Raw genomic sequence first — 22,894 nt, 5'->3', positions numbered from 1 at the left:
CATCATGCCCTGAGTGCCCAGTCGGCTTCACAGCCAGATGATATTACATTGAGATGTCACGTCAGGCGCCTGGCATCTGTGTATCAGACCATTACTATAGTGGCATATAAACGTTTCCCTTTTTGTTCATCTGGTAGACGCAACCATTGTCAAGGAGAACTGCTTATGTGTTTTTATATGCCTTTGAATATTTATATATTGTAAGTACATTATATTAAATATTGTGCTTTTATCCAAACTGTGTTTGCACTGTGTATTTTTATATTTTTTATGCACCATTGAACCGAATGAAGAGATGAGACACTATGAGGAAGATGGGCATATATATATTAATCCTATGCGGTAGGAAGAATACCATTGGGAGTGGTGGTGACCCCTACTATCCCTAAGAGAAGACTCACTTATATACCCATTTTGTGTGACACGTGGTGGATAATATTGTAACATATGTATTACACTGTTATATTTTTATTTCATTTTTTTAACATGTGCATCGTGAGAACATACTGACTGAGGAAGTGTGCCATATAAGAAATATATCCCAGTTTTTTTTATAAGAGTGGAGAGGACGAAAGCCAGATTAAAGTGGGTGAAGGAGGATGGTGTTGGGGGAATGAAAGTGGAACATGATTGTAGATAATGTGTTCAAGAAGCTTAAAGGCAAGGAGAGAAACGGGTCAGTAGTTAGACAATGACTCGGGGACAGTTTTTTTAATTTTATTTATTTTCAGGATACTCTAGTACACAGGGGACAGAACCTGATGAAAGATTATCATTTTTAATGATATATGATCGCAAGGGTTCTGAAGTGTATAGTGGATGGAATATATAATAACATTACATAGTACATAGATGATCTAACAGGGCAGTTAGACAAGTTACCAACTTTACAAGTTTACACGACTGCAGATTACATTACATTACCTAGAAAACAGAGAAGGAGAGAGGGACCTGTTTTCAATATGTTATGTTCTATAGGGGCTATGGGCGAGCACATAGATGGAGAGGGAAGCAGAGTAGGGTATTGCAGAGGCTGCATGCTTAGGAGCAGGGGTGCTAAGCCTGGGCGGAGAGACGTGTGATGGGGTGTTTGAGGCTGGATGAGTATGTAATTTCATATATCTTTTCAGATTTTTTTCCAGATTGGTTTATGTTTGATCCAATTATATTTCTCAGAGAAGTTGTGTTTAGCCCATGGCAGAACTTGTTTCAAACTAATAATTTATCTCTATCTTTCTAAAATATCTTTGTACTGTTTAAAATAACATTAATGGGTTTTGTTATTTATTAGCACATTTATTGCTAACTAATTTGGAAATTATTGCAAGCTTTGAATGCTCCAAGACCCTTTTGTCGGCATACATATGTATATATGCAATTTGGAACAAATGGCTTGCTTTTCTATTTTATATTTATATAAATCTATTATTTTATGTTTATTTCACTTTTTTGTTTTCAGGTTTTTGTGATGGGCACAAACAGCAGTGGCTGTTTGGGGACTGGAGATGTTCAAAGTACTATTGAACCAAGATGTCTTAATGTGCTGTGTGGGAAGAGGATCGTCGGTCTGAGCTGTGGAAGTGGTCCCCATGTTGTCATTGTTACCTCTGGTAAGTGTAACTAGTGTACAGGATGTCTAGTGCGTCTGTCAGAGCTCTTATAATTTACCGTAACTCATTACTCTTTATGTATAAGGCTGGTAGAACACGCAGCCATTGTGCCAGCTGGCTATGGGATCAGTGCAAAAGAGGGAGTGTAATTGGATCAGCACAGGGTTGCTGTTAATGGGATTTGTAGTCCACACATATGACTTGACTGCTACCTACTACACTGTGTACCTCAGTCAGAGTCGGTCGAAGCGGTCGTACGGGAAAAGGGGCCGGATATGCAAATGATTCCCTTGTAAGTTGCGTCCCTAAGTTCGGATCGGTAGCTGACCGACCAAGGGGAGGAAGCTGTCGGAAGACAAAAAAATACGCCCCCTTCTCGTACGCATTGCACATCATCTCCGGGCATTTAAGGATTAATTGAGACCATCGGGAACCATCGGAACTGGTCGTAGAGCTTAAGGTTGACCATACCCTCTCTTAAGCTCTACGATCATGTCAGTGTAAAAACCTCCCATGTCACATGTGCCATGACGCTACTTTGTTAATTATGCACTCCCATAATCCGTATGCACTCCCATAAAACGCTGTTCGCATAATGAGGCACGCCTGCGTTCGGATCTCCACTCCCCCGTTTTCAAGCACCTTCTCCTGTTACCACCCACAAACGCCTCCATCTGTCTCTCAAACTACCGACCTGGCTGTGTTCAAGGAGAGAGAAATTTCTGATCGTAGCAGCTAGTTTGCGCACGCGCATTGGGAACTTTACGCATGCGTAGTATAGCGAACATCGGTGGCGTACGACCGTGCGGCCGCTTCGACCGACTCTGAATGAGGTCCTGTGTCTATTCCTTTACTGTAATGCCACCTTACCATACAAACCACTAAACAACCCATATTATAGTATGTGTAATACTGAATACAGTAAAATCCTTACATACACCCTCACACCTAGATTCGGCATGACCAACCTGAAATGACATTGAGTCATATTGGGAAGGTGAGACTTGGTGATGGTCAGTTTTCTTTTAATTTTCTCAAAACCACCATCCCAACTGCGAAATACTGCTCATCCTTAATGTCCTCTTGAAAAGTTTTAAAGCCTGCATTTAATTACAATTATGAAACTTGAGCGCTACATGTGGCACCCAAAACACCAGTATAATATGTTTGCTATACAATAAGTCCATATACATATATTATGAAAATTAAATGTGGAAGTTTTTGTTTGATGTGGACAACCTGAGAGTTGTCCTTTTTTTTTTTTTCTTTTTTTTTGTTCCTAATTTTGAAACTTGTATATAGCTCCAGGCAGGCTTGGTGTAGCCAAGTTTATTAATGTAATTTAAAACTGTGAAATACAGTAAAAATATTTTCAATTTATTGTTTAGTCTAAAAAGACGCCTCTCCTGTGTCTCAAAGTGCCCCTCTCCCGTTGCCTCCCACACACATACGTTACATTGTGTTTAGCAGTCTCTATATTCTGACTTGTGCAACTAAACCCATGTTTCTTCAGGGTCCATAGGGATCCACAGCAATACCATGGGGAAAATGTGGTTGGAGTGATCCAGACACCAAATTGTTAAGCTTTCAGCTCCCAGGATGCCTCAGGTTCTCCTTCACATATACCCCGGCCACAGGCATTCAGTTTTTAGTTTGGTGTGGCAGGATTCAGACGCACCATTATAACAGGGGGACTGCTCATGCAGTACCAACCTATATATTTTATGATTTATTTTATTTACTTTAAAACAAGCAGCGCTAAGCGTCCTAAAGGACGCCTGTGCTGCTGCTCCATCTACCCCCACAGCAACACCAGTAACTGGACTAGTGATTTAGGCGGGCACCAGCAGAGATTGGCTAGCTTCGATACTGGGACCCGGGACTGCAGCCAGGAACGCAGGTAAGGTGGTTCCCCGCTCGTACGGAACCACGTGGCAGTCCGTACCTCCAGCGGTTGGAGACCTGCCGGAGGTTGCTGTAGTGGGGTGACCGCTGCATCCTCTCCCCCACTAGACCACCGGGGCAAGTCAGTCTGGCGTCCGGGACAGTGGCGGCGCCCATGTTTTAAGGCCAGCACACCCGGGTGGTGATGGACTCTCCCTTGCAGCCCCTCCTCCAGCCCAGACGCCGATCCAGCGGAGGTTTTCCTGCTTCTGGGTTGCTCCTCCTACTCTCTGTATATGAGACTCCCAGCGACCACTATCATTGTGCTGAAGCTGCTGGTCTCAGGAGGTTTGCGTCTAATCTCCCTGTATACCTCTCCTCAGAGGTCAGGTTATTCAGTGCTCAAAATCATACCAAGCCTTGTGCTTTGATTAGTTGATTCAGGGCCCATTGCAATTAATGATATATGCAGTGTATGTGACTTTTGCTAGCTCTGCTGTGTTGTTACTGCCTTTATTTCTGTACGGTCAGTTATAACTATCACTACTATTTCTCCTCAACCCTTTGCTACAGGTGTGTGGGGAATATTTTTTTTTTTATGTGTGTGTTTTTAAAATTGTACTTCACATTTATTGTTTTTGTGAAGGCAGTCATATTTGCACTTATTTATTATGTCAAAGAATAAGGGTAAACAGGAAACTGAGGCCCGGTGCTGGTTTCATGTAAGATTTGTTTGGTGGGCTTGTCTCCTCAGGACTTTAGACAGGATGGTTTGGGTGCTGTTTGTTATAAAGAACCACCTCACCAGTCCAGTTTACCAGTCCCTGTACAGGAGCCATCTTGGGTGTCCTCCTTGTCTCAGGTAGTGTACAGTTTGGCTACTCCCACGCTGCCTCCCTTAATGGGATACCCCCACCAGTTACAGCCCGCTATGTTTGTTCCCCCTGTACATCCTTCCATGGATTTATGCCCACTCAAGTCAGAGTACGGCTCAGTCAGCTGCTGCATTTCAACAAATGCTGCAGGCGAACAGACGGTTAGTCACCAAACTGTCTAAGCGGTCAATTTATTAGTCTGCTCAGAATGTAGATTTAGACTCATCATCTGAGGAATTGGAGGACCATCCATCAGTGGATGTCCCTTCTTTGGTGAAGGCGGTCAAATCCTATATATAGAGGATAATGAGCCAGCTCCTAGACCTAAGGCTCCAGTGTTTAAAGACCAGATGGTGGTAAAATCTGAGTTTCCTAAGTCTGAGCAGCTCACTGAACTTATGGAAGAAGCATGGAGTAACCCGGATAAACGGTTCCATGTTACAAAAAGATTAGCATCTTTGTATCCTTTCCCACCTACTGAATGTACTAAGTGGGAAGTCCCTCCTACTGTGAATGCTCATGTTACACATTTAGTCAGGAGTGCTACGTTACCTATACCGTCAGCATCTTCACTTAAAGATCCTACAGATAGAAAACTTGACACATGTCCTAAATCAGTGTTTTCATTGTCTAGAGCTGTTACTCCACCAGCTATGGATGTGGCTTGGGTGTCCAAGGCTGTTGAAGAATGGACGGGGCATTAGAAGATACTCTAACGAATGCTACCAGAGAACAGCTGAAATATATCTCCTACATATGGGAAGGAGCCTCTTGTTTGGGAGAAGCTGCAATAGATGCTGGGCTCTTGGCTTCTAGAGCATCGGCAGCTTCGGTTGTTGCTCGTAGAGCCCTTTGGATAAGGTCCTGGAAAGCAGATAACAGATCCAAGAAGGCTCTTGAATCCTTAGCTTTTTGGAGCAGAATTGGATAAGATAGTGGTTACTCTGGCACCCTCAAAATCTGCAGGTCTGCCATCAACAGCTACATCAAAGTGTAGGCAATCTTCTTTTTGGTCCTTTCGCCCTCAGGGAAGGGCAAAAGGACGGTCTTCCTCCAGACCGTCTAGTTCTCGCAGGACCACTAAGCACCAAACTAAGTTATCCTGTCCGGTCAAACGACCAGCTTCTTAGCTGGACGACAAACCCTTTGCCTGATGGGGCGGGCCTCCTCCCGGGGATCCCAGGGTTGGGAGGCCAACTTCTTCAATTTGTGGACTACTGGCATCAAACAGACGCCTGGGTCTGAGAAGTGGTGTCTCGGGTATGCTCTCACTTTCCGGAGGCATTCTCCCCAGAAGTTTTTTTTTTTACAACTCCCCCATCAGATTCTATCAAGGCCTTGGCCCTCCAGGAGGCCATTTAGTCCCTACTGCGGGCAGGGGTGATAATCCCGGTTCCTGTGGTACAACAAGGATGGGGTTATTACTCCAATCTATTTCTGGTGCAGACACCAAATGGGTCTCATCGCCCTATTCTAAATCCAAAAACCCTCAACAAGTTTATCCGTGTACCCAAGTTCGGTATGGAGACTCTTCGGTCTATTATTTTGGCAATGGAACCTGGGGATTTTATGGTTTCCCTGGGCATTCAGGATGCGTATCTGCATGTGCCTATCACACCAGCAATTTCTACGGTTTGTTCCTACAACAACGTTACCAATTTCAGGCACTGCCCTTTGGTCTATAAACGGCCCATCGGGTCTTCACCAAAATAATGGCGGTTATGACGGCAGGGAATCTGAATACCTGGACGACCTTCTGATATTGGCACAGTCTCCAGCTGTTCTACAACACCATCTCCAACTGACCATTGCCTGGCTACAGACACACGGCTGGATCATCAATTGGAAGAAGTCCTCCAATACAGCGCATGGTACATCCCGGGATTCTAGATTCTCATACACGCAGGGTATTTCTGTCAGAGGAAAAGATTTCAGCCCTAATATTGTGAGTACGCAAATTGCTATGCAAGAGAAGGGTATCCATTTTATCAGCGATGCAGGTCCTGGGGTCAATGATGTCCACCTTCAACATAGTGGAATATGCTCAGTTCCACTCCAGGTCTCTGCAACAATTGATTATCTCCCGGTGGAATGGGCAGTGTCCTCTAATACGGTCCCAGAGGATCCTTCTCACTCCCAGAGATTCGGCGCTCTCTCTCGTGGTGGCTACGAAAGACTCATCTGGACAAGGATCGCTCATTCTGGATTCCTCACCACGGGCGCCAGTCTTCGCAGATGGGGGGCGGTGACAGGTCATCATACCTTTTCAGGCTGGTCCAGATCCAGTCCGACAACGCGACCACAGTAGCCTATCTAAATCATCAGGGAGGCACGCAAAGTCAGGCAGTCATGAGGGAAGTGATAAATATTCAGATCTGGGCAGAACGTCATCTTCCGGCTATCTCGGCAATATTCATCCTGGGAGTCCTCAACTGGGAAGCAGGCTTCCTAAGTCATCAGGACATACACGCCGGAGAGTGGGCTCTCCATCCTGGAGTTTTTTAACTTCTGGTAAACAAATGGGGCGTGGACCTCATGGCCTCACGTCACAACCACAAGGTTCCAAAGTACTGTTCCAGGACCAGAGACCCCTCAGCCACCTTTGTGGGTGCACTGGCAGTGAAGTGGGGCTTCAAGCTGGTGTATCGCTTTCCTCAGATTTCCCTCCTCCCAAGAATCCTCAGGAAATTCAAGCAGGAAGGTGGCACAGTAATACTGGTAGCTCCTGCTTGGCCCAGGCGCTATTGGTTCACTGATGTACGGAATCTATCCATATACACTCTGTTTCCTCTTTATCTATGGCCGGATCTGTTAGCGAATGGTACCTGCCTGCATCCGGACCTACCTCGTCTGTCTTTGACGGCGTAGCTCTTGAGTCTTCCATCTTAAGAGCCAAAGGTTTCTCCTGCTCTATGATTCAAACGGTGCTTAGGGCATGAAAGCCTACCTCTGCCCGCAGTTATTACAGAGTGCGTATGCAAATTCGGTTAACTAACAGCAAGGCAGACGATAGCACAGCAAGGCATAAGCACGCCCACTATGTCTTGGCGTGCGATCGTCCGGTGTATGCGGACTCCCACTAGCCTGTCTTAAGGCATTCACTTGCACACGTCATCTCCAGGAAGTGTATGCAACCATCGGTACATCAGGTACCATCGGAATACCCTACCGCAAGCACTGCGAGCACTTCAATGTAAAATTCAACCAGGTGACGTGTACAATGACGCTGTCTGTTAATTATGCACGCCTCTGAAACGGCGTTATGACGCTCAGGCACACCTGCGTTCGCATCTCCACTCCCCCGTTTCTAGTGGCCTGCCCCTGTTACCCACCCACAAATGACTTGTGCTGTCATTCATTCAGCTGGGCTGTCTATGCTCGGCGAGCGCACACTTCCTGATCGCTCGGACTAGTTCGCGCACGCAGAATGCGAACCATTGGCAGCTACGAGCCCTCGGTCTCCGCCTGGCTACTCTGAGAGTAAAGGTTTCTGCGCTGTCAGTTTGGTTCCAGCGAAAGATTGCTTCTCTGCCGGATGTTAGAATTTTTTTTCAGGGTGTTCTCCGAGTGCAGCCACCTTTTGTTCCACCGTTGGCACCGTGGGATTTGTCTTTAGTTCTCAAGGGGTTACATTTGAACCTTTTGGACTCACTGGTTTTGAAGTGGTGGACAGCGGAGACCTTTTCTCCTCTCTATCTCTTCTGCACGCAGTCTCTCTGAATTGGCAGCGCTCTCTTGTCACTCCCCCTTTCTGGTTTTTCACCAGGATAGAGTTGTTCTCCATACACGGGCGGGTTACCTTCCTAAGGTAGTGTCCCGTTTTCATGTCAATGAAGAGATTCTGGTTCCAGTCTTCAGGCCTTGCTGTAGGTGAAGCCTCTCTGGATGTGGTTTGTGCTCTCCGTATCTGTGGATCGTATAAACTTTTAGAGAATCGGACGCTCTTTTTGTGTTATATGGTTGTCACAAACGAGGATGGCCAGCTAATAAACTCTGGCTCAATGGTTACGCATGATTATCTCTCAGGTTTACATGCAGGCTGATCTCCCTGTTCCAAAGACTGCGACAGCACATTCTACCTGGTCTGTGAGACCATTGTGGGCGTTTCGCCTCTGCTGAACAATTGTGCAAGGCAGCCACGTGGTCTACTGTCCACACTTTTCTTAGGTTCTACAACTTTGACACTTTTGCCTCTCAGGGTGCTTCCTTTTGGGCGGCGGCCTCTCCTTTCTGCGCAGGAGCGTCCCCACCTTTAAGGGAACTGCTTTACTAAATCCCTGTGGATCCCTATAGTTAACGGATTCCATCATCTTGTGTGAGAGCGTTTCTGGTGTACATGGTTCTTCCTCCTCCTGCCTTGGGCTTGTTTACAAAACTGAATGCCTGGGGGCGGGGTATAATGTGGAGGAAGACCTGAGTCATCCTGGGAACTGAAAGCTTAACTGTTTTGGTGCCTGAATCACTCCAACCACATTATCCCCATGATATGCCTGTGGACCATATGGACTTCGAAGAAAAAGAGTTAACAAAGGTAAATCTTCCCTGATATTATTTCAGTTTACAATAGTACAGATACAGCAATAAACACCAAACATTGCAATATATTTCATTCTATTCACATTAACACCTATACAGACTACTAAAATCCTACATTACACTCTATCTCCCACTCACTACATATAATGAGTTACACTGCATGCACCCTATTCTCTCCCTGGTCATTATGTCACCAGGAACTGCATTTCATGCACAGGTGTTCTGCATCACATCTACCCTTGTGTGTGTGCCTCAAATTACCTTTTTCCCCAAGGGTGGGGAATGTCCGGGCACGATTCTATTCAACGCGATGTAAATAGCGCCGGGAGATGGCTCCCGGAGCTATTCAATTCATCGAGATGTTAGGTTGGGGAAGGCTCGTTCTCGCGCCTTAAACAGGGTTTTTAGGCGCGATAACGGGCATTCCCCGACCTAACTTCCCGGCGCGAGGCTGTTTTCCAGGCGCGAAGGGCAGAAAACAGCCTCGCGCTGGGACTTTTGTTGGATTTCTTCTCTCATCCCCGGAGGGATAGAATAAAATCGTGCCCATAGTGTCAGAGCCGAGTGCTGCACTTAATTGTACAGTGCAGCACCCAGCTCCTGTCACTTAGGGGGAGTCTGCACCTTGGTGTTGCCCCTCGGCGGGTAACACCCGGGTGCGGCCACTGACCGCAGTGACACTACTCCAGCAGTGGCATTCTCCCCCTCAGCAGGATACGGCTATTATTATGGCTGCGCAGCGGGGTGTACAGGGCTGTCATCAGCAGGTCCGGCCTGGTTACATCAGTGCTGGTGAGAGAACCCCAATGTTGCCCCTCCACCTTGCCTAACATACGACCAGGAACCATCAGGGATAACCCTCCAGACCATCTGCCCCTCTACTCTCCCTGGTGCCATACACAGACACCGCCTTCCCCTCCTCTTGGCTGCCGGAGCCCACCATCTGTCCAATCTGGCTGGTTGGAATGAAAACCTGGTTATGTATGGGAGCAAATGACAACCGTCCATATCTCACAAACACTGGAAAATAGCAAAAAATGGTCACTCAGACAAATTGGTTAAAACTAGGGATGTGCAGGCTCGGATAGGTTCGAGTTTGCACGTGGAGTTCGGATTTTTCCCTCCAAAAAAACGGAACTCAGAACGAGGCAAAACGTCATCTTACATGGACGAACATCATCATTCCTGGACAAAAGACCAGGAATGATGATGTTCGTCCATGTAAGATGACGTTTGCCTCGTTCTGAGTTCTGTTTTTTTGGAGGGAAAAATCCGAACTCCACGTGCAAACTCGAACCTATCCGAGCCTGCACATCCCTAGTTAAAACACACACATTTAACCAATTTGAACAATTTTTTTTGTCCTTTTTTCAGTGTTTGAAACCATATGATCGACTATCATTTGCTCCCATACATTACCAGGTTTTCATTACAACCAGCCAGATTGGACAGATATCTGACAGATAATTGTATAGAGTATGCCCTGCTCTAGTGACCAGATATAGCAGGCTAATTTTTAAGTTGATGATTTTGTATGACCTGCGAGTGATGTTATAAATATCCAAATGGCCCTTGGCAGGAAAAGGTTCCCCACCCCTGTTTTACCTTAACGCTTTATTGTAAAGCCAATGAGCATGTCACTTTTTCCTCTAAATTAAAATTGTTAAAATAAACTCAAGTTTGGGTGCATATATTGCTGTTTCAGTAAGTAGACCTCGTCAGTCTCACATAATTCCTCTATGATCAGAGCTAGATATGAGTTTCCGTGTAACATGTTAGGGTTTTCCATTAATACTCCCAATGTAATCAGTTACTTTTATACTTTACAACTTTGGATAATAGAAAATGGATGATTGTTGTTTCTGCAGATGGAGAAGTATATAGCTGGGGGCATAATGCCTACAGCCAGCTGGGAAATGGGTCCACTAATCAATCACTAACTCCATGCCAAGTATCCACTAACTTGGTAAACAAGAATGTTGTAAATGTGACCTGTGGCTCACATCATTCCATGGTGGCTACATCTGACGGAGAGGTAAGTGCTTGGTGTTTCAGCCTAGGAGATGGTTCCTTTACCTGATTAGTTCACTACTTTCCAAAGTTGACAGATTTTGAAGTTCCCTGAAATCCTCCATGTACTTTTATTTATTACCTTTTTGGGATTGGACTTGTAAATAAATATTTCTAACACATTTACAGCACTAACACTATTCAGTTACTGGTATTTTATACTGTATATTCTACCTACAGGCCATTTTTCTAATGTGTTTATATTTTATTCCATCCTGGTCATCTTCATTTCTATACCAATACTGATAAGTGGACTTTTGTTAGATGTAAAGAAATTTTTGGATTCACATTTCTATTATTTATCATTGGTGAGAAATGTTATTTCCTTGTAAGAACTGTAAAGTTCACCTCTCCTTCAACCCTGTAATGAGTGAGGGTATTGCCAAGCTGCTTTATAGCTCGTATTGTTTACACCTCACCTGTCTAACTTCTTCAATGTCCTTACCCTCACTAATAATAACTTCCCACTGCTCCCACCACTAAAACATGCCCTGAAACGAAGTGTAAAGTGCTATGAAATGTGCTTGCACTGTATAAATAAATGCTTTGCTTCTATATTAAAGAGAATCGTACCAGTCCCCAATGTTTTGTGAGCCTTGTACCCATCTCACTCCTCTCTTAAATATCTAAGATCATAGAGCGAATGTTATATAACCGTGGATACAAATAAGCTGTCACACATTTTTTTTTTTTTCAATAAAAGATCATGTGGTGTAGGGATGGCCATCGGTGGGGTATCCATCAATGGGCCCATTTGTGATTACCATCAATTGCACAAAAATCTATGGAGAACCATTCATGGTTTGCACCCTCTCGATGGCCACCGCTGCTGGGGGCACGGCGAGCTGGCGGGCCAATCTAAAATGGGGGCGGTGCTTAGTGGGTGCTGGGGTGTGTGGTTAAGCTTCGTCCTGTCAAGGGGAAAAAAAAATATTCTCCCACCCATCCATCAACGGTGGACAACCATGGGTTCTCTGCCATCCATGGCAAAACTAGTTGACATCTGTGTTTTTAAATCATTGATGATCGATGGCCATACCTGATGTGGCGTGCCTGGCAAGCACCTGGACCAGACGTGCCAAACATGAGCTTCCGGCCGGCGTCTGCCTTTTTCTTATATTTGGGCTCACTGGCGGCTCATTGGTACAATCTGCAAAGCCAAGGGATGCCTTCTGGTTGCCGCCTACTCACCCACCTGAAGCATGGGCCTTGATTTAGAACTGGATCCGGCGGAGTGCTCCTCTGTGCAGGGATCTGGAAATTCTACCCCCTCGACACGCACTTATCGACAGCTGCCTCCTGGACCTGGTTCTGGCCCGAAGATCCAGAGATTACCTGTTACATTTCCATCTCTGGAGCCATTGCTGACTGCCGCTGCTTCATCTGTGTCCCAGTTGGCTCTTGGGACAGCGTCGCTGCTGGCTTGTCCTGGTCCATGTCCTTTTTCATATTGTAAATACCAAGGGAAAGGGGGATGGGGGAATTTAGATGAGCACAGGACAATATGATAATAGCAATGTATATTATTGTTATAATATGATTTGAAAAATCCACAATCATCAAAATCAAAACCCTATGGTCAGTAGGGGCCTGAAAAAATAACAGTGGAGGTGCTCCCCGGAGAGTACACATCATTGGGAAACAAGAAAGAAGAAAGAGCGTTTTTTTTCTTCTTTCTTGTTTCCCTTTTTCATATTGTCCCTGCTGCTGATGAATCCTGAGGGGTTTGGGCTGTACTCTAGCCCCCTGCTCTCTTCCGGCCCGGGATATCTCCACCTTTTTAATTTGGGGACATAGTAATGCACATCCTGCTGTAATTCCTCACTAATTTCCCATTTTATTCTATATACTTTATTCTATGTATTTTCACTGATTGCATCCTTGCAAAAGGGGATCCTATTTTACCATTTCTGTTTTTGGAACTCCCTCTAGTGGACTACCTATACAACTACACCCCAGTGTGTGTTTTTATCCCATACCCCCTACCATTAGTGTTCGTGAAAACGCTTATATTCATAATTAGGTATATTCAATTAGGTGCGAGAATAACAAAAATACCGTACCTGCAGGGTTTTTGCTATTCAGTTAGGTGCAGGGTTTTTCATTTTTTTTTTTTTTTCTCGTAGCCACAGAGCAAAACCAATTTTTTCCTAAAATACATATTTTTAGCAAAAATGGTTGGGAATTGCCCTGGGACCCCTGCGGAATCCCCCCAATGACTAAGCAATTGGAAGTTTTAAATTGACTTAATTAGTCCAATAGATGCTCCCTTTCTAGCAGCACTGTTCTCTCTTCTGCTCTCCAGCATGCTGAAGGAGTATGTGTGAGCGTTGTCATGCCTGTCAGTGTGTGAACCAGTGACTCCCTGTCGTGTGTGTGTGTGACCCTGTGACCCCATCCAGTGTGAATGTGCTGTGCAGTCACGTACCTCACTCTGGTCGACTTCTCCGGTGCAGCAGGCAGTAGCAGCCAGTCCCGGGAGTGAGAAGAAGCCGCAGCTGGGCACAAGAGAGACCGGAGTCGATGGAACAGGTGTGTAATTTTTTTTTCTCTCGGGCACAGTAGGGTTTTCAATGCTGAAAAGCTTGCGCATATACAGTCATGTCCATAAATATTCAGACATTGACAGAATTTTCAGATTTTGGCCTCTATTCACCACCACAATGGCTTTGAAATGAAACAAACAAGATGTGCTTTAACTGCAGACTTTCAGATTTAATTTGAGGGTAATTACATCCAAATCAGGTGAACGGTGTAGGAATTACAATGGTTTATATATGTGCCTCCCACTTTTTAGGGGCCAAAAGTAATGGGACAAACTAAACAATCCTAAATCTAACTTTCACTTTTTAATATTTTGTTGCAAATCCTTTGCAGGCAATTACAGCCTGAAGTCTGGAACGCATAGACATCACCAGACGCTGGGTTTCATCCCTGGTGATGCTCTGCCAGGCCTCTACTGCAAATGTCTTCAGTTCCTGCTTGTTCTTGGGGCATTTTCCCTTCAGTTTTGTTTTCATCAAGTGAAATGCATGCTCAATCGGATTCAGGTCAGGGGATTGACTTGGCCATTGCATAACATTCCACTTTTTAGCCTTAAAAAAACTCTTTGGTTGCTTTTGTAGTATGCTTCGGGTCATTGTCCATCTGCACTGTGAAGCGCCGTCCAATGAGTTCTGAAGCATTTGACTGAATATGAGCATATAATATTGCCCGAAACACTTCAGAATTCATTCTGCTGCTTTTGTCAGCAGTCACATCATCAATAAATACAAGGGAACCAGTTCCTTTGGCAGCCATACATGCCCACGCCATGACATTACCACCACCATGCTTCACTGATGAGGTGGTATGTTTTGGATCATGAACAGTTCCTTTCCTTCTCTTCCCATCACTCTGGTACAAGTTGATCTTTGTCTCATCTGTCCATAGGATATTGTTCCAGAACTGTAATGGCTTTTTTAGATGTTGTTTGGCAAACTCTAATATCTGGTCTTCCTGTTTTTGTGGCTCACCAATGGTTTACATCTTGTGGTGAACCCTCTATATTCACTCTTGTGAAATCTTCTCTTGATTGTTGACTTTGACACATATACATCTACCTCCTGGAGAGTGTTCTTGATTTGGCCAACTGTTGTGAAGGGGTTTTTCTTCACCAGGGAAATAATTCTTTTGTCATCCACCACAGTTGTTTTCCGTGCTCTTCCGGGTCTTTTGGTGTTGCTGAGCTCTCCGGTGCGTTCTTTCTTTTTAAGAATGTTCCAAACAGTTGATTTGGCCACACCTAATGTTTTTGCTATCTCTCTGATGGGTTTGTTTTGATTTTTCAGCCTAATGATGGCTTGCTTCACTGATAGTGACAGCTCTTTGGATCTCATATTGAGAGTTGACAGCAACTGATTCCAAATGCAAATGTCACACCTAGAATCAACTCCAGACCTTTTACCTGCTTAATTGATAATGAAATAACGAGGGAATAGCTCACACCTGTCCATGAAATAGCATTTGAGTTGATAGTCCCATTACTTTTGGCCCCTTAAAAAGTGGGAGGCACATATTGAAACTGTTGTAATTCCTACACCGTTCACCTGATTTGGATGTAATTACCCTCAAATTAAATCTGAAAGTCTGCAGTTAAAGCACATCTTGTTTGTTTCATTTCAAAGCCATTGTGGTGGTGAATAGAGGCCAAAATCTGAAAATTCTGTCAATGTCCCAATATTTATGGACCTGACTGTGTGTGTGTGTGTATGTATATATGTATATATATACTCCCAGATTTGGGGTGCAGACCTGCACTCGCCATTCCCAGGACTGGGGTGCAAGTGGCCTGTGACCACATTGCCTAAATAAATAAAAACAGAAAGCCCAGCACTCACCATGTTTAAACACTCTCAATGATGTCTAAATAAATAAATAATGGGCATTTGGTTCATGGATTGATCAATGCATTTTAAGCCCGCAGCCCACATCACGGGACCCCACTTTTCTGCAGGTCCTACACTATCCGTCACACTAATGGAAACCTGGTAGCTGTTATCACATAGTTTAGACTGAAAAAATGAAAGCTATGATCACAAAAGGTTAATTAAAAATTAACCGCATAAACAAAGTCAGAAACCCACTGCACTCGCCACTCCCAGATTTGGGGTGCAGACCTGCACTCGCCATTCCCAGGACTGGGGTGCAAGTGGCCTGTGACCACATTGCCTGGTAGCTGTTATCACATAGTTTAGACTGAAAAAACGAGGTAACATTTTTTCAGTCTAAACTATGTGATAACAGCTACCAGGTTTCCATTAGTGTGACGGATAGTGTGGGACCTGCAGAAAAGTGGGGTCCCGTGATGTGGGCTGCGGGCTTAAAATGCATTGATCAATCCATGAACCAAATCCCCATTATTTATTTATTTAGACATCATTGAGAGTGTTTAAACATGGTGAGAGCTGGGTTTTCTGTTTTTTTTTATATATATATATATATATATATATATATATATATATGTATGTATGTGTATATGTATATGTGCACATACCTACGGTGATCCAAAATTGGTTGTGAGGTCCGTGTGATTTTTTGCGGTTAAAACTTTGCGACCTGTTGAATATGCCCCTAAGTGGCAGACCCTTATGCCTGCGTGGATTCACCCATCTACTCCTATGAGTTGTATTGTGATATATTGTATGGCCATGACACCCTGACTCACCCTAATGCTATGGGGGAAAGGCTATGTGATGACCTCGGCCCGGGAACCCGTCTTAGATTTCAATTTAATATAAATAAGAGTGTCCCCAAAGCATTTCTTTTTTTGTGATATTTTTATTTTATTTTTTTTGCCTCCAAGCAACTATTTCTGCAGTATTTTCTAGACAACCGGGCTCGGCGTAATACTCTCCATATTTGGGGGATTTCTGAAGATGTCCAGGGCCCTGTTTATACTGACTAAAGTGAAATTGACGATGCCGACCCTAACAATGTTATTCTCTTTGACCGCGCACATTGTGTGCTTCGTCCGAAAGGTCTTCAGTCTGAGGCTCCTAGAGACATTTGTCGCTTACATTACCATCATGTTAAAGAAGAGCTCCTCAGCAAAGCTTGTAAGTTGGAAAGCGTCGAATTCAAAGGCTCAAAGATTAAAATTTTCTCCGACCTATCCTGGACACTTTTCAAAAATGACGCCTTCTTAAACCACTTACCGGTGGTCTCAAACAGAAAGCTATCAGATTCCGTTGGGTTTTCCTTTATGTATCCAAACTTCTCATGATTACCGCCAGGTTACATTGCAAGCACCTGAGGACTTGGACAAATGTTGTGCTGCACTTGCTATTCAAAAAAAAAAACCCTGTCCCTCACGGACTGGACTCATTTGACCCTCCCGTCTTGATCCTCTTGGTCCTATTACTGAATGTGCCTTCTGGGCATTAATGAGAGGAAAAAAAACGCTGTGCCTTGTCCCCGCGTCCTGATCGTGTGGAGTCCGGCATCTGATGGTCCATCATATCTTTTTGTGAGCTTATATTTATTTTTCTTTAGGTTGATGATTGATGGACTGTCCTGCAGTGTACCCAGGGCCTGATTCAGGAAGGATCGCAACTGCTACAGCGTACTCAGTCGATTGTTGCGTACTGCGCATGTGCGAATGCCTCACTGCAATCGGGACGGCGATCGCAGTGAGTACGCAGACACAAAGCAGAGTGATTGACAGGAAGTACTGTTTGGGGGTGGTTGGAGAAACGCAGGCCTGCCAATGTGTTGGAACACTGTTGCAGGGACGTGCATAAATTACCCACTGCGATTGCATACGCAGCATGAGCTCTCACTGTGTGCAGGAAGGTTAGCAATTTAGTGGTAGGGTCATTCCTGCCTTAAATGTGCGAGTGGCTCCGATGTACTTCGATGTTACCAGCGTTTTAGCTGGATTGCAAGGTATTACGGGTGTGCGAGAGGGGAAGTGGGCGTCTGCATGTTGTCTGTGCGAGTGATTTGCAATTATTAGCATACTTTCGTGGCAGAACTGCGTGCGTGATTGCAGCCGCTCACAATTGCTTTACTTGTGTTTATTTGTCACACTTCTCTGCAGATTACACAGAGTCCCCTCATAGGATTTCACAGCTTAATTGTTAGTCATTTTCTATAGTATGTTATTGTCTTTCTCTTTTTCCAATGTTCTATTACTTTTACAGCAGTTTCTCCTGTTTGCCTTGTACGCTTTTGCGGACATTATAGATATGATGTAGATATGTTATTATAGTGTTGTTGATACATAAGTGTAATTGTAGACACAAATACTATATATGGGGCAAGAAACCTGGATCCATGCTTGCTAGGGCTTTGAGAGCGCAGAGGCTGGAGTCCTATGTGCACTCTATCTTTGGGGAGAAATGTCTACAAGGTTTCCTTTAGTACAAGTGACTAACGTTGTCATTTGCCCTCACCTCTGTTCTATAGGCCTGACATGGTGCAGGTATGTAATACTGTTACCTCAGGACTCCTCTGATGAAATGCTGCAGAGATATTACAGTTTCCGTATACCTATCTAAATTACTGCAGAGAGGTCCTGTAGTACCAAGATACTGCTCCCCATCTGGCTATACAGCTAAACAACTGAGAGAGCCTGCAGAATAAACATTCTGCCAATGTCTCTCTGGGACTTTATTATTAGTGATAGGTTCAGTAGCCTTTTTTGGTCTACTGGTCCCTTTAATGCAATGGTACCCAAACATTCTCATTTCATGGTGCCCTTAGGTCCCGTATATTTTCCCTAAGGCCATGGCATTGTACACTTTTTCTAGCTTCTGCAGATATAACTGGCATCATCCCTATCGGTACTTGCACCTGCCCCATGCCAGGTACACGAGATCCGTCAGAAACAGGCTTCCCTTCTCTGTACGCACAACTCCTAATCACACGGAGAAAAAGCCTACTTCACATCAGTCTCTGTTCACACAAGATGCGACACGCATGCGTAGGACGCATTGTAAGGCACATGCGCAGTCTGCTCGAAATCGGGAGATGTTTCCATTTTCACAGATGTGTCCAACCCAGAGTCACCCCCACAAGTGAATATTTATGACTGACTTGCTCCACTGTGATTGATGGACTGGTGCAAATAAAATACACTTTGACATATAGGGCAATCTTATTTCTCTAATTACAAGTTATTCAGCGCTGTTATCAGCCCTTTTACGCTGATGGCTAAATGCAGAAAGTGTCAGAGGTATTATGGACAGGAAGTGTGGTGTGCATAGGAAAAAAAAAACACTTCCGCAGTGCTAAAAATCTTCTATCCGATCACACCAGTTCAATTAGCCGCTATATCAATTTAAAAATAAAGTTGAATTATCTGGTCTTTATAATACAGTTGTGCTTTTACCGGTCAGTTCAAACCTGTTTTGTTTTACATATCTGAACATTAATAGGAAAAATGGGCTGTATCATTTATCCAGTGTGCATTATGTTTATAGTGTTTTGTGGATTAGCAAGCATTCATTTTATTAGTTAATCATTGTACGCAGTGCACAATGTATTATTTTACCAACAGGATGTTTGCACTAACATTGTCATGTTGCTGATTACTTTTTGTTAATCAGTTGCAAATGTTTTTGTATTGTAACTCTTTGGCACAAAGCATGGCTAACTGAATATTCTTTTACTCCAACAGGTGTATGCTTGGGGTTACAATAATTCTGGGCAGGTTGGTTCTGGCTCTACTGCTAATCAGCCAATTCCTAGAAGAGTAACTAGTTGCCTACAGAATAAGGTTGTAGTTGGCATTGCTTGTGGCCAGATGAGCTCCATGGCTATAGTGGACAATGGGGAGGTAAGATGTACTTTTTATGCTTTGATTGACCTCCAAGCACTGATTTCTATCGCTAACTGGGAAAGGTCCAAACAAATATGTCCCCACTGTACAGTAAATACAGGCTGTCCACCTGTTACCTGAAGCACTGGGCTGGCCCGCAGGTAATGCTGCTCCCGCAGGGGAAATGGCTTGTGGTAAAGTTATCTGGAAGGATATGTCCTTTTGAAAATGGTTTATTCAAAAGTGAACAAATCTTCAGCTATAATAGAGCTACAGAGGTGATTGCCATAGTGTTTAGTGGAAATAGGATGCATCCATTGCATACCTCACAATGGTACTAATACAATGTAACTCTTCGCTGCTCATTGATTGAAAAAGTGACCTTCCAGTGTTCAAGTACTTCTTCAGTGTTGCCTTTTGAGGACGAATCTCATACACTGGAAAGCTGTGAATTAAACAAAACAAGGCTTCAGATACTTGGTCAGTAAGAGAGGAATTGCCACAGTCTCTCCTTGTGTTTTACTTGAGTAACAAATTACCAGTAAGTGCCTGTTCTCCCACCAGTGTTAGTGCATTCCTGTATTCCCTGTGAGAATAGTGTGTAGGTAGGCCTTGTGCTATAGAGCATGTGAGGGGAGATCTGCCTGGGTATATGGTCATTTTGGATACTCTGACATTTGAGATCCTAGGCTTTGCGTTTTGCCGATGCTGTTGCTCTAGTTGTGATGTCCGGTCGGGCTACAATAGTGCCCCTTGTTGTGATTCAGGAAATGTCCACTACTAAAGCATTGTAACATCTCCTTTATAGCCACAGGCCAATCACAGCTGGTTAGTCAGGCAACTGCAGTATCCATATATACATGAATGTACTGTATCAAGAGATACCTCAACAATTTTCCTGAGCTTCACTTTACATATATGAGCTGGGATTAAATAAACCTGTATTGAGAACTGTCCTCAAGAAAATAGAGAAGTCATTTAATGGTGAGTTAGAGACCCCCCTAGTGGATTGATGGCATTAGAACACCACATAGCAATAGCATAGACCGTAAGTAACTTCTGTAAATGCCAAAGTCATCAAATGGAGGAATAATCCAAATGAAGGGAAGTGCTTATATATAATATGTATGTGACTAGTACAGTTCATCTATACCCTAAAGAATTGCATAAATTGGGAATGGTCTAAATAACATATACACCAAACACCATAAGACCTCCAGTTATGTGTGTTGCTTGCATATAAATTCTGCAGGTTCCAGAATTGACATGATATTCGGTTGTATTGGGGTGCTGAATGTTTTAACCAAAGCAGATATTATTTATTTTGCCTGGTCGGATCACTGTTTGGTTTTAGCTTCTATCGATCTCCTGCACTTATGCAGGGGTCGCCCCTCATGAAGACTGAACGAGACTCTGCTTCGTATTCCGGAATTTAAAAACTTCCTCAATTCCCATACCAAAGATTATTTTGATCTAAACGTCACAACAGAGGATGTTTCTTTCCCCATGATATGGGAGGGATGTGGATTAACAGATAGACAGTAAAAAGGTCGACAGTGTCTAGATAGACACCAGATGTTAGACAGTCAATAGGTTGACTGGAACAAATGGTCAACACGAAATTGGTCAACACATGATTTTTATTTTTATTTTTGCCCTAATCTTCACCCTAACCCTCCCCTTGGTGCCTAACCCTCCCTCCTGGTGCCTAACTCTAACTGTCGGGTAAGTGCCTATCTCTAAATAAAAATAAAAATCATGTGTCGACCATTTTTGTGCCAACCATTGTCATGGCAACCTTTTCACCCTGTGGACCATTTGTAGCTGTCGACCTTCTTACATGTCGACATTTTGTCCCAGGCGACCTATTGACTGTGAAACATCTGGTGTCTATCTAGACATGGTCTATCTTTTTACTGTAGTCTATAGTCCGGAACCCATATGGGAGGCTCATAAAGTTGTTATTAGTGGAGTGGTTATCAAATTTGCTTCTCATAGAAAAAAGCAGCAGACTAAAAGGATCACCGACCTTACTGCACAGCCGGAGCGCTCTCATAAAACGTCTCACTCCCCATCAGAGCTTGTGCAGCTCCAAAGTGTTAGGGGTGATCTTCAGTCCGTGTTGGCAGTGGAGACAGAGAAATCGCTTCGCTGGCCGAATCAAAAGTTATACGAGAGGGGAAATAAATCTGATACTTTCTTAGCATCTCAATTGAAAGCTAAGAGGGCGTCGCAGACCAAAGTGGCCCTTAGGAGCAAAACAGGTGCCCTCAATTCTAACTCAGTCTCTATTAATCACTTCTTTTACAAATATTACAAAGCCCTGTATAACCTATCTAAGATCCAACAAGTCACGCAGCCGCCCTCTGTCTCTATTCAGGAGTATTTGGACTCTTGTGAACTTCCCCAGCTGTCTGGCTCTGCCATTTCGGACTGTCTGGCTCTGCCTATATCCTATTACAAATCATTCTCTGCTCCTATTAATTCCTCAGTTGGTCACCGTTTTTAACAAGATTCTGGAGGGTGGACACTTTCATCCAGACTCTTTTGAGATCTCTCATTATTGTAATACCCAAACCACAAAAGGTCCCAACTTGCTGTACTAACTATAGGCCAATTTCTTTAATTAATGCTGATATTAAGCTCTTTGCAAAAGTCTTGGCTAATAGGTTGAGTTCATATTTGTGTCACCTGATCGACACTGACCAAGTGGGCTTTGTACCCAGAAGACAGGCATTAGATGAGGTACCGCACTGTGACCCTTATTACCTATATTAATAAACCTAAATTGCCGGCGTTGTTGTTATCCCTTGACGCAGAAAAGGCTTTGACTGCTTGTCACGGCCTTTTATGTTCCAGACCTTGCAGACAATTGGTTTTCGTGGGGGCTTTCTCCCAGCACTCAAGGCCTTATATTGTGGTCCAACGGACATAGGGCCTCATTCAGACCTGCTCGCAAGCGATATGCGCTCGCAAGCATGTCAATGGTGGGGCACTGCGCATGCACGAGCACCGGAGCGAGTGAGAAATTCACTTGCTCCGGGGCTCGCTGCAAACAGGGCGGCTGTTGATGTTGATCAACGGCTCGCCCCGTTTTGTAGGCGGTTCGGGGGTGTGGCTGGCCAAACAGGCGTTCCCTAAAGAACGCCTGCAGTTTGTGGGCGGCCCTACTGACATCATTCGTGATGTCAGTAGTGAGCTTCCTGCTCTATTAGAGCAGGAAGTTCACTGGGGCTTGCAGCAGACGAGACCCTACCACAAGGGTCTCGTCGCAAGCCCGATGGTTCGCGACCATCACATGGCCACTCGCAAAAGCTGTGGGTGGTCACCCACAGCTTAGCGAGCGGCCAGGGGGCCAGTTTTCAAAACAAAAGCGGCTGCCCTGATTCAGAGCGAGCGCTCGCTTTTTGCGAGCCGTTCTGAATCAGGGCCATAGTCTCAACCAAGGGGCTGTCCTCTCCAGTCTTAACCTGGGTAATGCTTAGGATTTCCCTTTGCCTTATGCCCTGTGTATCGAAACATTGGCATCTGGGGTAACCCTGACATTATACAAATTATCCTTGTTTGCGGATGATGTGCTGTTAATATGGTCATCTCCTTTGACTTCTCTCAGTAAC

At 44.3% G+C, this 22,894-nt stretch overlaps 1 protein-coding gene across 8 annotated transcripts in view; it reads left to right on the top strand.

Annotated features, from left to right (window-relative positions):
• The window catches only part of RCBTB2 (RCC1 and BTB domain containing protein 2), an 81,493-nt gene that overhangs the window by 21,433 nt on the left and 37,166 nt on the right, over positions 1 to 22,894 (top strand). For 5 of the 8 annotated variants that reach the window (XM_088445144.1, XM_088445225.1, XM_088445302.1 and 2 more), the window contains exons 4-6: positions 1,460 to 1,610; positions 10,774 to 10,940; positions 19,137 to 19,295. In XM_088445144.1, the coding sequence (XP_088301270.1) occupies positions 1,460 to 1,610; positions 10,774 to 10,940; positions 19,137 to 19,295 (477 nt within the window). Of the gene's footprint in view, positions 1 to 1,459; positions 1,611 to 10,773; positions 10,941 to 17,008; positions 17,146 to 19,136; positions 19,296 to 22,894 lie in introns of those variants that run through there. The other 3 variants (XM_088445582.1, XM_088445457.1, XM_088445659.1) reach the window with 3 other exon arrangements.

The sequence above is a fragment of the Taudactylus pleione genome, unplaced genomic scaffold, assembly GCF_031769625.1.
Source record: "Taudactylus pleione unplaced genomic scaffold, aTauple2 ptg000005l, whole genome shotgun sequence".
NCBI classification, from domain to species: Eukaryota; Metazoa; Chordata; class Amphibia; order Anura; family Myobatrachidae; genus Taudactylus; species Taudactylus pleione.
This window is presented reverse-complemented; position numbering and strand designations above follow the sequence as displayed.